The sequence below is a fragment of the Histoplasma capsulatum genome, genomic scaffold (assembly GCF_000149585.1).
Source record: "Histoplasma capsulatum NAm1 scaffold_12 genomic scaffold, whole genome shotgun sequence".
In the NCBI taxonomy this organism is placed as follows: Eukaryota; Fungi; Ascomycota; class Eurotiomycetes; order Onygenales; family Ajellomycetaceae; genus Histoplasma; species Histoplasma mississippiense.
In genome coordinates, this window is record NW_001813971.1 from 493,632 (window position 1) to 509,303 (window position 15,672).

The window sequence follows — 15,672 nt, forward strand, 5'->3', positions numbered from 1 at the left end:
CGCGTAGAAAGGGCCTCGCGTGCCGAGGCGTGCCTTCAGCCAACTTCATATCTTCGCAACTGTTTATGACGATACGATGGTGACAGCATAGTATTCTAAGTCTTATGCTTTTCTCATATCTTCTTCTCGTTTAATGACAGTTTCCAAATACCATTGAAAACTTTTATTCTTCCCAATGGCCGCAGCTCGAGCGAAGCTCGCCGAATTGAAGGCACTGAGAGCCGCCGGAAAGAAACGCCTGGCAACTTACGAAGTCAAAGACGAAGGGAACATTTACGATGAAATCGATGAAGACGGATACAAGAAACTTGTGCGGAAGCGTCTTGACCAGGATGATTTCGTGATTGACGATACTGGAGAAGGATATGCGGACGATGGACGTGAAGAATGGAACGACTCGAAACACTACTACAGTGACAGCGACGGCGATGAGTTACCATTGACGGGCAAAGCTGCCAAAAGAAAACGAGAGGAGGATCAACAGAGGAAGGAAAAGATTAACAATGGTATTAGCAAATACTTCAACACCGGCCCAGCGTCCAAAGCCTCAAAACCCAAGGTATGTCAACAGAAATCCTTCATTGCTAACAGGGTGGCTGGGCTAAGATTTAATTTATTAATTGTGTCTTTTAGCCTGTTGCCACTGCTGAAGATGAAGCATTTATGGCGGGCCTCCTTGAAGAAGTCGACACCAAGCCCCTACCCTCTCGTCTTCCTCCCAAAAAGACAGTGAAATCGGAGACGCGGCGGAAAATTCGGATTTTATCACCGCCTCCTTCTCAGGATTCGGCCTCCAAGCAACCAAAGGACAGAAAAGAAAACGACACATCCAGTCCACTAATTGCTCCCAAAGCAGAATTGGATCCGGAGAATGATTCTACGTGGTTGGATGCTGGACACGATGACGACGTGTTTATGAGTGATCCAACACCATCGTCTCCAGTTGCACGGGCCATTGATCGGAAAATCAAGAATAATATCAAGGTAGAAGAGGAGGAAGAGGATGAATTAATGGCGGTTACACAAACGACTGCGCACCACGATGTAAATGGCGCTAGAATTAATATGACGGGCAAACGGCCGGTTCCAAAAGTCAAGGAGCCGACATATCCTTCTCCTGCAACTTCTTCTCCTCTTAGAGCTAATCCAGATGGCATCGATCCTTCGTCCTGGAACGATGTCACGAGCAAATTAAACGTTTTAAGCAGTCCAGCAACTACTGACTTTAAGACATTTGGTAAACTTTCCGCCCAGGACGCCATCGAGGAGAACGGAAGTCTCCTATTCTTCTGGCTAGATTATGTCGAAGTCAATGGCAGCCTATGTCTCTTTGGAAAAGTTAAAAATAAGAAAACAGGGGCCTACGTTAGCGCCTTTGCTAAAATTGACAATGTCTTACGAAAACTTTACTTTCTTCCCAGGAAATACCGAGTACGTCATGGCCGTGAAACGGAAGAGGAAATCGACATGGAAGATGTCTATAACGAAGTGGATGACCTTATGTCGCGGACGAAGGCGGGCACGCATAAGAGTAAAGTATCGACAAGGAAATATGCATTCGAGCTCGCTGACGTTCCCAAGGAGGGGGAATATCTTAAAGTCATGTATTCTTATGATAAACCCGCTCTCGCATTTGATGTCAAGGGGGAGACTTTCTCTCGTGTTTTCGGAACTAATACGGCACTCTTCGAGCAGTTTGTGCTCTGGAAAAATATCATGGGTCCTTGCTGGCTAAAGCTCGAAGATGCCGACTTCACTGCCGTGAATGGGGCATCATGGTGCAAATTAGAATGCCAGGTCTCCGAGCCTAAGCTTATCACGGTGGCTCCAAACTCCGACAGCTTGGAAATCCCCCGACTAACGCTGATGAGCCTGGCATTCCGAACGCAACTAAATGTGAAAGATAACAAACAAGAAATCTTAGTTGCAAGCGCTCGTGTTTACGAGAATGTATTGCTTACTGATACTACGCCCGCTGAAAAGTTGCCTTGCAAGACTTTTACAGTGATGAGGCCTTCTGGTCATAATTACCCGATTGGGTTCGAAGCCGAAACACGGAAACATCGCGGCACATTGATGATGGAGAAAAGCGAGCAATTTCTCCTTAGCAAGTTCATGGCTCTGTTTGAGAAGATGGACCCCGATGTCCTTATGGGTCATCAACTACAAGAGGTTGATTTTAACATTTTCCTGAGTAGATTGTCTGAAAAGAAGACACCTGGTTGGCATCGCATTGGGAGGTTGAAGAGAAGTGAATGGCCAAAAAGCCTGTCGCGAGGTACCAGCTTCTTTGCAGAAAGGAAACTTGTAGCTGGAAGACTGCTTTGTGACATTGCCAATGAGATGGGGAAGGTAAATTTTGCCCGTATTTCTCTTAAATCTATCTTTTAGCTAACCGTCCATAGTCTTTGATGTTGAAATGTCAATCGTGGAGCCTAACGGAGATGTGTCAATTGTATCTTGGAGATGGCAATCTACGCCGGGACATCGATAATGAAGCAGCATTAAAATCCTGGGCAACCTCAAAGGAGGGGCTGATGAATTACACCAACCATTGTGAAGCTGATACTTATTTTATTGCTGCACTCGTTCTCAGGCTTCAAATGCTTCCCCTGACTAAAGTGCTCACGAACTTGGCAGGAAATTCGTGGGCGAGGACTTTAAGCGGTACCAGGGCTGAGCGGAACGAGTATATCTTGTTGCATGAATTCTATCGGAACAAGTACATCTGCCCTGACAAGTATGCAGGTAAACAGCAACAGATGTCACAAACGAATGAGGAAGATGAGGATGGAACGGACAAGAAAAAGAAGGACAAATATAAGGGTGGGTTGGTGTTTGAGCCCGAGAAAGGCCTGTACGACAAATACATTCTTGTCATGGATTTCAATAGCTTGTACCCCAGCATTATTCAAGAGTTCAACATCTGTTTTACAACTGTGGACCGGACATCAGTTGTGAGTTATTCTTTCCTGTCTCGTTCAAAAACATGATTGCTAATGGGTAATTTTCTAGGTCGAAAATGAAAATCAGGAAAATGTTCCTGAGGTTCCTAAGGCCCAATCTATGGGAATTCTCCCGCGACTCATTGCAACTCTTGTCAACCGTCGACGTGAAGTCAAGAAACTCATGAAAGACAAACGCGCAAGTCCTGAGGATCTTGCACTTTGGGACACCAAGCAAATGGCATTAAAACTCACGGCCAACTCTATGTACGGGTGTCTAGGTTACACGCAGTCTCGATTCTACGCTCGACCACTTGCTATGCTTACGACCTTTAAAGGACGCGAGATTCTTCGAAGTACAAAAGAGCTTGCCGAGAGTAACCAGCTGCAAGTTATTTACGGTGATACTGACTCCGTAATGATCAACACCAATGCGGACAATATGGAGGACGCACTAAAAGTTGGCAATACCTTTAAACGTTTAGTAAATGAACGATACCAGCTGCTCGAGATTGACATTGATAATGTCTTCCGTCGCCTCCTTCTACATGCAAAGAAGAAGTATGCGGCTATTAACATGACTGAGGTTGATGGCAAGTATGTCGAGCAACTCGAAGTCAAAGGCTTGGACATGAAAAGACGAGAGTACTGCGCTCTATCTAAGGAGGTTTCTTCGAAACTTCTGCATGAGATCTTGTCCGGTGAAGATTCAGATGTAGTTCTTACCAAGGTACACGACTACCTCCGCGACATCACGAAAAAAATAAAGGAATATTCAATCCCCTTGCAGAAATATGTTATATACATGGTTTGTAATACCTCGCTGTGCTGTAGAAAACTGAGATCCAACTAACACCATGTTCCAGAAATTGTCAAAACGCCCCAACGAGTATCCCAACAAGGAGACTATGCCCGCAGCACAAGTAGCCTTGAGAGAGCTAGCCCGAGGGAAGACCGTTCGTCCAAACGATGTTATTGCCTACATCGTAACCACTGGAGACTCTGACACGTCTTCCTTAGCGCCTGCGAAGCGATCGTACACATTGCAAGATGTGATGAAACCGGATTCCGGCCTCAAACCCGACGTTGAATATTACCTACTCAAACAAATATTCCCCCCAATTGAACGACTCTGTGGCCCTATACCAGGCACTGACGCGGTGCGACTCGCGGAATGCCTCGGTCTTGATGTCAAAAAGTACCAAATCAATACTTCCAGCTCCCGCGATCAACAGAACATGGAAATATTCCCTCTCGAATCGCAAATCCCAGATTCTATCCGCTTCAAAGATGCCGTCAGGCTGACACTTCGCTGTCGATTCTGCCACGAACGAACTTGTTTCGAAGGTCTGTGCTTGTCAACAGAGATGTGCACTGCCAACGGACTCATATGTCCCAACTCAACCTGCGGGAAACCATTTTCAGTTATATCTGTAGTTGCGCAACTCGAAACCCAGATACGCGCTCAAACATCCAAGTACTATGAAGGCTGGCTCGTCTGTGATGACCCCTCCTGCGGCAATCGCACGCGCCAGATGAGTGTGTACGGTCGTCGATGTCTGGGACCCCGCGGCCGTGCGGAAGGCTGCCTCGGCCAAATGGGGTTCGAATATACGGATAAGCAACTGTATAACCAACTGTTGTACTTTGCGCGACTGTGGGATGTAGACAAGGCAAAAGAGGCTGCTCAAAAGGAAACTAATACAGAGAAGCGGGACAAGGTTATCGCGATGGTCGAGTGGAACCGGTCACGTTTTGGGACCTTAAAGGGGGTTGTGGACGCGTATTTGAAGAAATGTGGACGGCAATGGGTTGACATGGAGGTTCTTTTTGGGTTTGCTTTACGATGAAAGTCTTGATCTCTTGGGGGGTTTTTGTTTTGAGCCCATTTTCTTCTCCTATTCGTTGTTAGGCATTCTCCTTATACCCATTGTCTATAAATAAGCATCCGGCCGCGTGCCTACTCTTGCAGCAGTTCCTGATAGTTTAATCTTCTTTTATGATAAGACTCACCTATACGGCGTAGAAGAATTGAATTTTTATGATTTATTTTATCCATTTCCCTTACTGTTATTCGGAAAGAACTGAACTTTATTTTTTTAAGGCGTGGATATATGTATACCCGAGCAGGGATAGATATTGATTCGATTCCATCCTTCATCAAAGTTTTGTTCTACTAGTGGGGAGTTCGAAGAATTAAACTCACGGTGATGTCAAGCGGAAGGAATTTGTTTCAAACCCACGATTTGTTCCCCAACATACAAAACACAATACTCCTATATCAACACGAAACATGAAACTAAAGCGTGTACTCGTAATCGCGGGCTCGGACAGTTCTGGTGGAGCGTATGTCCAATCCAAATAAAACTTTCATTTCCGTTGTCGCTTTTCAAGTTGATTGCGCGTCGCCTTTGAATAAGATAATTATCTTTCATACCACGACTCAAAGTGCTTTACAAACACGAACGGATTTGACTGACTCTGTTATGGATCCAGTGGTCTAGAGGCAGACCAGCGGGTGCTTACCGCTCATGGCTGCTATGCCCTCACAGCCACGACGGCATTGACGGCGCAGAACACATTAGGTGTGCAGGATATTCACGTCGTCCCCGTGGGATTCGTAAGGAAGCAGATTAATGCTGGGTTGGAAGATGTTGGAGCGGATGTGGTGAAGTTAGGTTGGTTAGCCTTTTACACGTATTCCATGATTATCGTCTCATCGTATATGAGGAAGCGCACTTTTATTTGCTGCCCTCGTTGTCTCCTCACTTCGAATCCCAATATCTGGCTCTTACTTTTACCAATTGATTATATCGTCCTCATATTTCTAATCAATCTATCCTCCATTCAGGCATGTTGGCATCTGCGGAAACTGCGGAGATGGTGGCCGACACTCTCCGGCATCATAAGGTCTCCAAAGTCGTTCTTGACCCTGTAATATTGGACTTCCTGATTTCAACCCCCACTCCATGCATATCAAGTATATCTTACAATGACTTTCTTGGAAGGTTATGGTATCTACTAGTGGCTCAAAGCTGCTCCCTACTGAAGCCGTGAATATTGTCCAGACGAAACTTCTTCCATTGACAACCATCGTAACCCCTAACATACCCGAAGCCATCTTACTGCTTCAGGGTTCAGGGGCGGCTGCCAAAGATCCCAAGAACCTGGAAGATGCCATCCAAATAGCAAAACAGATCCATACCCTAGGCCCGAAATATGTTTTGCTCAAAGGTGGCCATATGCCGTTAACGGCCAGCTTTCAGAGAGGAACAACAGCCGACCAGCAAGCGTCGAAAGTGGTGGATGTTCTATACGATGGTCAAGAGGTGACGTTGTTTGAGAATGAGTTTCTCATATCCAAGAATACCCATGGGACTGGTTGCTCCCTTGCCTCTGCGATTGCAGCAAATCTCGCACAAGGGATGGCTGTGGTGCGGGCTGTTCGTGCCGCGTGCAGGTTTGTCGAGGCCGGCATCAGGACGAGCGTGGATATGGGAAAGGGGAATGGGCCGATTAATCACTTCCATTCTGTGTACTCACTGCCGTTTGCGCCGTATGTATCAATTGTCGCCCCTCAGCAATATTTCACCTTTTCTTCGTTGGTGTCGGGATTAAGGCACAAAACTAACTGGTGCTGAACAAATAAATAAGCAGCGGCCGATTTGTCGAGTACATACTGGATCGTCCCGACGTCCAACCAGTATGGAAAGCCTTTACGGAACACGAGTTTGTGGCCGGTTTGGGAAAAGGAACGCTGCCGGTGGAAAAGTTCAAGGGCTATCTGATCCAAGATTACCATTACTTGGTAGGGTATAGCGTTCAGAGATAACTACCCTGACTATGTTAGCACTGACTGTTCGACAAAAAGGTTCACTTTGCGCGGAGTAATGCACTTGCAGCATCGAAACATACTGATATCGACGGAATATCTATGGTGAGAGAAACCGTCACACGCCCATATTCAAGCATTATTCTGACGAAAACCTACCGAAAATCGGCATGATCACGATCTAGTCTGCGCAAATAGTGCTTCACGTCCAGCGCGAAATGAACTTACATCTCGATTACTGCGCAACATTTGGGTTGACAAAGCAAGACATCGAAAATTGCAAGGAGAGCCTAGGTGATTATTGACCTGATGTTCGGGAAATATGCATACACATACATACGCACATATATACTAGTATGTGATCATACTAATAAACGTGTGGCAGCATGTGTTGCCTACAGCAGATATATACTCGACATAGGTCAATCGGAGGACTGGCTAGCTCTACAGGTTGCACTCTCACCTTGTCTAATTGGATACGGAGCTATCGCCAAAAAGCTCCATTGCGATGAGAATACCGCACTTACAGGGAACAGGTATTGGAAATGGATTGACAATTACGTAGCAGAGGACTATGTGAAGGCAGTAGAGGCTGGGTCCGGTAAGGTATCCGTCCATGTTTGTTTGGTTAGTCCTCTCATGCCACAGTTGCCTAACGTACATTGCCCGACAAAACAGAGCTCCTAGAACGACACATGAGGGACGTGTCTCCTACTCGGATGGAGGAATTGGTCAAGATATTCATTCGAGCTACGGAGCTTGAGATTGGGTTCTGGGACATGGGGCTGCAGGCGGACCAACTGTAGTGGGTTGGGTATCAAAGATATAGTAGATATATAGAGCTCTATCTATGTCGGTAAACTATGTTAGCAATATATACTTTGGGTTGGGCCGAATTCTCGGGAAACCCTCGGCAGAGATTTCCCCCAGGAAGACTCGGATACCAAGCGGCGATTTCATATTTCCAGTCCCTTGCCTGAATTAGCCGAATCCACGCACTTCTCACACATTCATGTTGGGAACTCAGCAGCCAGACCCAGGAATTCCCAAGTGTTGGGGGAGTAACGGATTGGTTCGTCCCCTCTGCTACCAGCATGACTAAGAAAGTCTAGCTGGTTGAACTAACTATTTTGGGACAAGCGCGCCACTCGCTTCCTGTTTTATATTTTTTTCTGCCGCCTTTTTCCTGTCGGAATTTCCTTTCCTTTTTTTCTTTCTTCATCCTCTCCCATCCTCTCTCTTGTCCCTTCCTAGCGATCCGCCGTGATTCATATCGCAGGCCTATTCACGTCTCTTGCGCGTAGACCATATTTGTCGCTTTTGCAAGATAGACCCAAGACCAATAAAAGTCAACTGAACGCGATATTTTTCCATCTCTTTCCAACAAGGTTCTTTTCCCTCTATCCCAACAAAAAAGTTCAATATCTTCGTCGGGAATCATGTCCTACGGTGGAGGCTACGGTTCCTCGCGAGACCACTATGGTGGTGGAGGCGGCGGCGGCTACTCTAGGTAAGCAGATACAGTCCCATCATGTCCCGTCTTGATTTTGACAGATCATTTGGTCCTTCTTATTCGCCACTTGTGCGACATGGTCCTTGGACATCCCAACATTACAGCAGCTAACACGATATCAACAGAGGTGGTGGCTACGGAAATGGCTACGGAAATAGCAACGGTTACTCGCACGGCCACTCCAGCGGTGGTTATGGCTCATACGGAGGAGCTGGCGGCTACGGCGGTGGCACCGGGGGTGACAGAATGTCAAACCTTGGCGCCGGCTTGAAGACGCAAAATTGGGGTATGTTCTGCAACCACTGACATTACCAATTTCCATAAAATACTAACTTGGAAATATCCTTAGACCTCTCAACTATGCCCAAATTTGAAAAATCGTTCTACAAAGAACACCCTAATGTTTCGCAGCGATCGACTCACGAGGTCGATGCGTTTCGCAAAGAGCATGAAATCACGGTGCAAGGCAAAAACGTTCCTCGACCAGTGGAGACTTTTGATGAAGCTGGCTTCCCGCAATACGTTATGTCAGAGGTCAAAGCCCAAGGGTTTGCGAGGCCCACGGCCATTCAGGCCCAAGGGTGGCCCATGGCCCTCTCTGGCCGTGACGTGGTTGGTATTGCCGAAACTGGATCCGGAAAGACTTTGACGTATTGTTTGCCTGCTATTGTTCACATCAACGCTCAGCCTCTCCTTGCTCCAGGAGATGGCCCCATCGTCCTTGTTCTTGCACCTACTCGTGAGTTGGCAGTTCAGATCCAAACTGAGATTACGAAATTTGGGAAATCATCTCGTATTCGGAACACTTGTGTATACGGCGGTGTCCCCAAAGGGCCTCAGATTCGTGACTTGACTCGTGGTGTCGAAGTCTGTATCGCCACTCCAGGCCGGTTGATCGACATGTTGGAGGCAGGAAAAACTAACCTACGACGTGTTACTTACCTTGTCCTCGATGAAGCAGATCGTATGCTTGACATGGGTTTCGAACCCCAGATCCGCAAAATTGTTTCACAAATTCGTCCTGACCGACAAACTTGCATGTGGTCTGCTACTTGGCCCAAAGATGTCCGGCAACTCGCCCAGGACTTCCTCCACGACTATATTCAGGTCAATATTGGCTCTATGGATTTGTCTGCTAACCACAGGATTACTCAAATCGTGGAAATTGTTTCAGAATTCGAGAAACGTGATCGCATGGCGAAGCACCTTGACCGTATTATGGAGGCCAATAAACATTCCAAAGTCCTCATTTTCACTGGAACTAAACGTGTTGCTGATGACATCACTCGATTCCTCCGACAGGATGGATGGCCTGCGCTTTGTAAGTTTGGTCTATCTATATCTTTTCACTATTTTACTAACTTTATGTATATAGCTATCCACGGCGACAAACAACAAAATGAACGTGATTGGGTCTTGAACGAATTCAAGACCGGAAAAAGCCCGATCATGGTTGCCACCGATGTGGCTTCCCGTGGTATTGGTATGATGAATCTGCGACCTTGGTCTCCCCCAATACTCCCTTCCCCAGTACCCTGTTATTGAATTCCCCAACCCGTATTGATGTCGTGTGACCATGACCCAATGCTTTTACTCTGTAACATGTTGGTAAACATGGTTCGTCCCGGCTTTCCGGTTCTATCGTTGGTTCTCGTCCCGAGGGAACCTTGGACTTACTTGCAGTGTAGCATACAGTGCTTCTGATTATGTCTCTCTACTGTGTAGTCTCTTCAAGTAGGGAGACAAAGGGTTCTTCTCCTTTTGAACTTGTTCAAGCTGCATTTCCAAGGTTATTCCAGGACCACGATTCATTTCCAGCCCATGGAAAATTGAAATATGAATCTTCGACAGATTGAAGAGAGTGATGCATCAAGTCCCACACGACTGAGAAAAGGGCTCAGGCCATTTGCTTTCTCAATTGTGCGCTTTCGCTAACATTAAGTGTATGTGAAGATGTTCGCGATATTACTCATGTGTTGAACTATGACTATCCGAATAATTCGGAAGATTATGTTCACAGAATCGGCCGGACAGGTCGTGCTGGTGCCAAGGGAACTGCAATTACCCTGTTCACCACTGACAGTACGTTTGCTTTTCATTCGAATCCCCCCATCCTTTCCGCAGGTATCAAACATGATACTAATTTTTCAAATAATAGATGCTAAGCAGGCTCGTGATCTGGTTGCTATTCTCTCTGAATCTAAACAGCAGATCGATCCTCGCCTTGCCGAGATGGCCCGCTACGGTAGTGGCGGCGGCGGTAACCGATGGGGTGGTCGTGGCCGCGGTCGCGGTGGCTTCACCGCTTCAAATGCAGCACCTCTGGGCAATAATCGCCGCTGGTAAGGCCATAATAACTCTTGATATGCAGCCGCACCAAGCCATCGTATCGTAGTAGACCTTGTCCAGCTCACCCGTCCTCGAGACAAATGGGGATATCCCCACCCGATATCGATATCGATACCTTCCTGCTCTTCTCTTTGCTAGAGATTTTTATACTCATCATGATGGCGTTTCCTTCATGATATTGATAGACCTCGCGTTTCGAACTGGCTACCCTGCCACGGACGACGCTTTTTTTTTTTTTTTTAAATTTTCTTTTTCGCGTTTTCTTATCCTACTTCATTCCCAGTTGCATAACTTTCTGTGTATTTTTCCCCCTTCGCGCTTCCAGAGGATGAAAACGGGGCTACGCAACTTTTATGCGTGCCTATGTCTCTGGCAAAAATTGATTTTAGACTCGACTTTCCTTTTTTCTTATTTTTTTCTCCTCCCACCGCCTTTAATACTTTTGCCTCCGATTGCCATCATTTTTGTTATTTCGATACGTTATTATTGCTTTACATTGCTTCGGCGATGAGCAACAGTAGTAACTCTCACACGGGCCTAGGTTTGTAGCATGACCGACGTTTTTTAAAAATAGCTCAATTATTGATTAGTTTGTTTACTTGCTTGGTTGCTCTTCCATACAGAGGTTATAAATAAGTGCTGCCGTTGTGATTTTTAAGTGCGCCTGAAATTGGACTGCTTCTGCTTGCTTCTCTTTCACTACTATTTATTACCTAGTTGTCTATATATTCACACAAAAACAGGGTTTTGATCAGAGGCAAAATTGACTTGACTACTCTTTTATAACAAGAGAAAGGAATGTATGTGGTTGCCAGATAATGATCGGTTCGATACAATTTTCTCAATGTGCATGATCCTACTCCGTAGAGTATTAACTATTCAGCAGTGTAATATAGACACAAATAAATAACATCCACATATATAACGGTACGTATGTGTATATAGAGATAAAAACCTCCCAACCGGATGAGAATTCCAATATGAAATAATCAAAGTATATCATCGAGTAAATGGTAAATGGAAGAAATTTATTATATACCCAGATAGAAAAAAAAAAAAAAAAAAAAAAAAAAAGAGAGAGAGAGAGAGAGAGAGAGAGAATGCGTTTGAACTGAAATCTGAAGTTCCTTCATTCGGAAAAAGTCAGATACGCGCCCTAAGCCTAAACATTCAATATTGGTGATAGATTTGATATCAAAATGGATGTATAACTAGTACATACAAAAGGACAAAGGACAAAGGACAAAGATAGATGAAGAATTCGAGGCACCAAACTCTTATTCTGCACACGTTCTTATTTTATATTCCCCCATGGTAGTTCTGAGTGTTGCAATCAATCACAGAATCATCCGTCACCAGTTCAGTGTTTGTTCCCTACGCCGAGTCCTGAGTGAGCTGCTAGATAGAGATGCTGTCAGTGTTGCTCTATTGCCAGCATACCCCCTCTACAGAAGGGGGTTCACCCATCACGCTCCAACACGGAGTGAGAAGACAAGTTTACAGCTGTGCTCTCTGGGCGCTGTTCTCTGCTTATTGAAATATAGGAATGATGAGAGATCATCCCCATGTGTAGGTATCCGTGCTTGCAGTACGGACACCATTGATAGCAGGAGACGATATAACGAAATGGGGTATTCTTGCCTCATGTGTTGCCTTTTTGAATCAAACCAAGTAGATTCACCAGGGAATGGGGGTAGCTGGATTAGTGAGTCACAATGAACGTCAGAGTTATATGAAGCCTTGCTCAGTTGATGCATGTATAATTGAAACGGTGATTAATATTTACGGCGCAAGCAGGCGCGTCGCCAGCCAAGCGCAGTTTCTTACAACAATCACTATTATAGTCATACGCGGAGTGTAATCTTTTTTTTATCATTATTTCATGCAATTTTCTCGTATTGGCAGCACCGGGTTCAGGATATACCGGCCTTGCAGGACGTCAAGGTCAATGGGATGGTTTGGTAGGAATGCGCTCCGTGGAAGGGGTCGATAAGGCTGCAGCAGCGTCGATGCAGCGCGCAAGGCCATACAGCCAACCTGCTAACCGATTCAAGAACCAAGATATGTTGGCAGAGCACTCTTCGTGGTGCATTCTTCGCGGTGACACTGCGAAAAACTTCACTCCACCAGGTAAAATGAAGAATGTTAGTCTTTTGAGTATGGGCCTGCTGATACAATGCGATGTATCATTTCATCATATTGCCTTTCTCTCAGGCAAATCAAAAATCAAATTCGTAGAGGTGTTCTGCAGGGAATTGATGCGCCAATACGCCTCATCTGCTCCACGGGTGGGTTAATATGGGTCGTGGAATGTGCTTTTTGCCCATATCTTGAAATTCTTTTTTCTGATTCCAAGGTCTATTGAGACAAACCTCCACCTGTATGTTGTGTCGTTCAAGAACAATGAATGATTCTCACACCCCATAGAATTTCACCTGACGTCACATCTGACACTGTCTGCTACCAGTCTTGACATTGAACCCATGGGTCCAGGGGTGCTAGCAAACATCAGGGTTTAGATATATTTGTTGGAGCTGTCCGCCACTGGGATCGAGGCCTGTTAAATGACACTGAACATCTGTGCATGTAATCATCCATAACCGGCACTCCAGGTATTTTTGGAGCAGAGAGTCAGCTTGGTTGATGAGAGCATCAACGCCGCTCCAACGACAAGTTCGCGTCCATTTTCCTATTTCGTTCTGGTGGAGAGGGTCAAGGCAGGGATGATGAGGCCAAGAAGGAAAGCAGAACAACATGACAGGCCTTTCCTCTCCTCATGCTTTTCCACCCATGGGGTCAGGCTAATGGCGGAAAGGAGAAAAAATAATTGAATGACGGGATTCCATACGAAGAACTCCGTGAATGCACCGTTTCGCCAGAGGAGTCGACTATCTCCGTTCATTATTGGATGAGAAACGTGCTTTGACCACCGTATTCTTCGGCAGTTTTTCTCCCTTCGTCGATTGTTGAACGCAGTACACGAGGATTCAGCTGTCCACGCGCTCCAGGCTTGTCGAACGCAAGCTGGAGAAGCAGTTCGCTTGGAACAATCAATCCCTCCGGCCCAGGAACGCCAACTTCTCGACTGACTCGGTCAACAGGACCAGACACTCGAGAGACCCCATACCCATGCAGGGAGAGAGAGCACAGAAATGGGCATGCTTCAACCCCCAATTCCCCGTCTGAACCATCTCAGCCCATGCTGCAACGTCAAACAAGCGAGGTTGTCTCGTAATTTTGGTATTGACCAATACCGGCAGCCAAAGGGATGCTCCTACATAAATCCAACGCCCGTTGTGTGTGAAGCAGTTCTCTGGATCATTTTTCCTTGGGGTTTTGCTCACAAATCGCAAAAAACAAAGGGAAAAAAAGAAAGAAGTGAATTAGTTACCAGGCTGCGTCCGCAGCGCTCACTGCTGGTTGCCCTCCCACGTCGATGAGTTGCTATCGTTGTGTGAACACTTTTTTTTTTGAAAACTGTTGGAAATATCATCATCATTATCATACTCATCAAAACGCCCTGGATGGGGCTTTGGGGCGAAGAGGGGAACAGTGTACTCCGTAAGCTCGCTGCATCTGGATTCTCCAGCGCATTCGCCATGGACGCGCAATCAACCCCCTTTTTTCTCTCCATTAATCCTTCTCAATCCTCAAAATACGGAGTACAGCCAGTTGAGTTCCAGGGTTCAGGGTGCCAGGGTCCTTTTCTCCTTTCTCCCCTATTATGATTACGATTATGATTATGATTATTTTCCCTGGGCCCAAGTCCCACGGGACATGCGCGATACAGGCTGCAGAGTCACGCGGATGCGCTCATATTTTTTTTTTATTTACTCTTCTCCGTGAATGGGGACATGCAATGTACTGTACGGAGTTACGAGGGGGCGGTATGGTGGCAGATCCATGCCTTGAAACCAAAAGTTTGGTTCCTCGCTGGCCCGAGATTGGGTAGAGTTAGCTCCCTGAAGTTTATTTGACGTGGGAAAACCAAAATGTATCCGGGCAAAGCTTCGCAGATTATTGTTTCGCTCCATTTGCTGGGGCGCAATGTGATCTGACTTTCTGCTGGCTTCCCTGGACCAAGGAAACAATGTCCGCCCCAACTCTGTTTTCCAGTCACGTCATCTTCCCTGTTTTCGGCAAAACCTGGTTCGATCAATTGCGCCATTCAAAACACACTTCAAAGTTCGTGGGAACATGGAAACGGATGATAGATCTGAAATCTCGTTGTCAAAGATTGGGTTGCGAAGGAAGGGCGATGAAGATACCCGCTCTACATGTGCTTTGCTTGCGGACTCGAGATCCGGTCCAATCTCTGATCCGAAACTTTAGATGAGCTTCGCTTATTGTTTCCAATCCACCAAATGAAGGCAAAGTGCATACATATTACATTATTACCGAATGTTCAAACATTGCATCCATGCCCATGTACGGAATGGAATACTGTGCGTAAGGTTTGTGGATAGAACAGACATTGCCATAGGGGCTCATTCAGCAAAACCCGTCAATGCCCTATTGCAAACGAATAGATAAAGGTATGCCTATTTTTTTTTTTTTTTTTTTTTTTTTTTTTTTTTTTTTTTTCCCAGTCCAGTGACTATGGTATATTACCATATTAGGCTTTGAATCTTTATTTTTCACTCGGACATTTAATATATTTTTGTTGAGAACAGGCCTACGCCTAACCACCGCCTGCACGTCACCATGAGTAGTACTCCGTACTCCGTAGTAGCTCTCCTAACCTCCCTACCAGCGCGCTCCGCGTCAAGTTTTCGGAACGTGCCGAAAAATTTAGAGGCATGAGGTTAAACCCTTAGCCGCGTTGGTTTCCTCAACGAAAGCCTTGAAGGCTGAAAGGCTGAAAGGGGTATGGAACAACAGCTAGCTCGGGGCGCTTGGACAGAAACCCGCGTGGAAGAAGCATCAGCTAAAAAAGAGGGAGGGCCTTGGGGGGGTAGTGCCCGCGTTTTAGTTCCAACTTCCAAGTGTTGGGTGTTCTTTTTTCTTTTCCTCTTCGGGCGGTGCTCCGGTAA

The 15,672-nt window shown here is 46.0% G+C and overlaps 4 protein-coding genes across 4 annotated transcripts; 3 read left to right on the forward strand and 1 right to left on the reverse strand.

Annotated features, from left to right (window-relative positions):
* Positions 1–175: 175 nt before the first annotated feature.
* Positions 176–4,795, forward strand: HCAG_08707 (hypothetical protein; the record flags this gene model as incomplete). The annotated part of the gene is made up of 5 exons (XM_001536336.1): positions 176–559; positions 634–2,352; positions 2,406–2,957; positions 3,016–3,753; positions 3,812–4,795. 5 exons carry the CDS (start codon positions 176–178, stop codon positions 4,793–4,795), a joined length of 4,377 nt encoding a protein of 1,458 aa, XP_001536386.1.
* Positions 4,796–5,238: 443 nt separating this feature from the next.
* Positions 5,239–7,583, forward strand: HCAG_08708 (hypothetical protein; the record flags this gene model as incomplete). The annotated part of the gene is made up of 8 exons (XM_001536337.1): positions 5,239–5,291; positions 5,442–5,623; positions 5,797–5,879; positions 5,954–6,501; positions 6,600–6,753; positions 6,963–7,071; positions 7,163–7,378; positions 7,456–7,583. The coding sequence occupies 8 exons, from the start codon at positions 5,239–5,241 to the stop codon at positions 7,581–7,583; spliced, it is 1,473 nt and encodes a 490-aa protein (XP_001536387.1).
* A 633-nt stretch (positions 7,584–8,216) lies between these two features.
* HCAG_08709 (hypothetical protein) lies at positions 8,217–10,636 on the forward strand (the record flags this gene model as incomplete). The annotated part of the gene is made up of 6 exons (XM_001536338.1): positions 8,217–8,287; positions 8,416–8,576; positions 8,640–9,611; positions 9,666–9,773; positions 10,244–10,372; positions 10,449–10,636. The coding sequence occupies 6 exons, from the start codon at positions 8,217–8,219 to the stop codon at positions 10,634–10,636; spliced, it is 1,629 nt and encodes a 542-aa protein (XP_001536388.1).
* A 3,636-nt stretch (positions 10,637–14,272) lies between these two features.
* On the reverse strand, positions 14,273–15,440 carry HCAG_08710 (predicted protein; the record flags this gene model as incomplete). The annotated part of the gene is made up of 4 exons (XM_001536339.1): positions 14,273–14,358; positions 14,505–14,572; positions 14,819–14,954; positions 15,362–15,440. The coding sequence occupies 4 exons, from the start codon at positions 15,438–15,440 to the stop codon at positions 14,273–14,275; spliced, it is 369 nt and encodes a 122-aa protein (XP_001536389.1).
* Between the last annotated feature and the right edge of the window lie 232 nt (positions 15,441–15,672).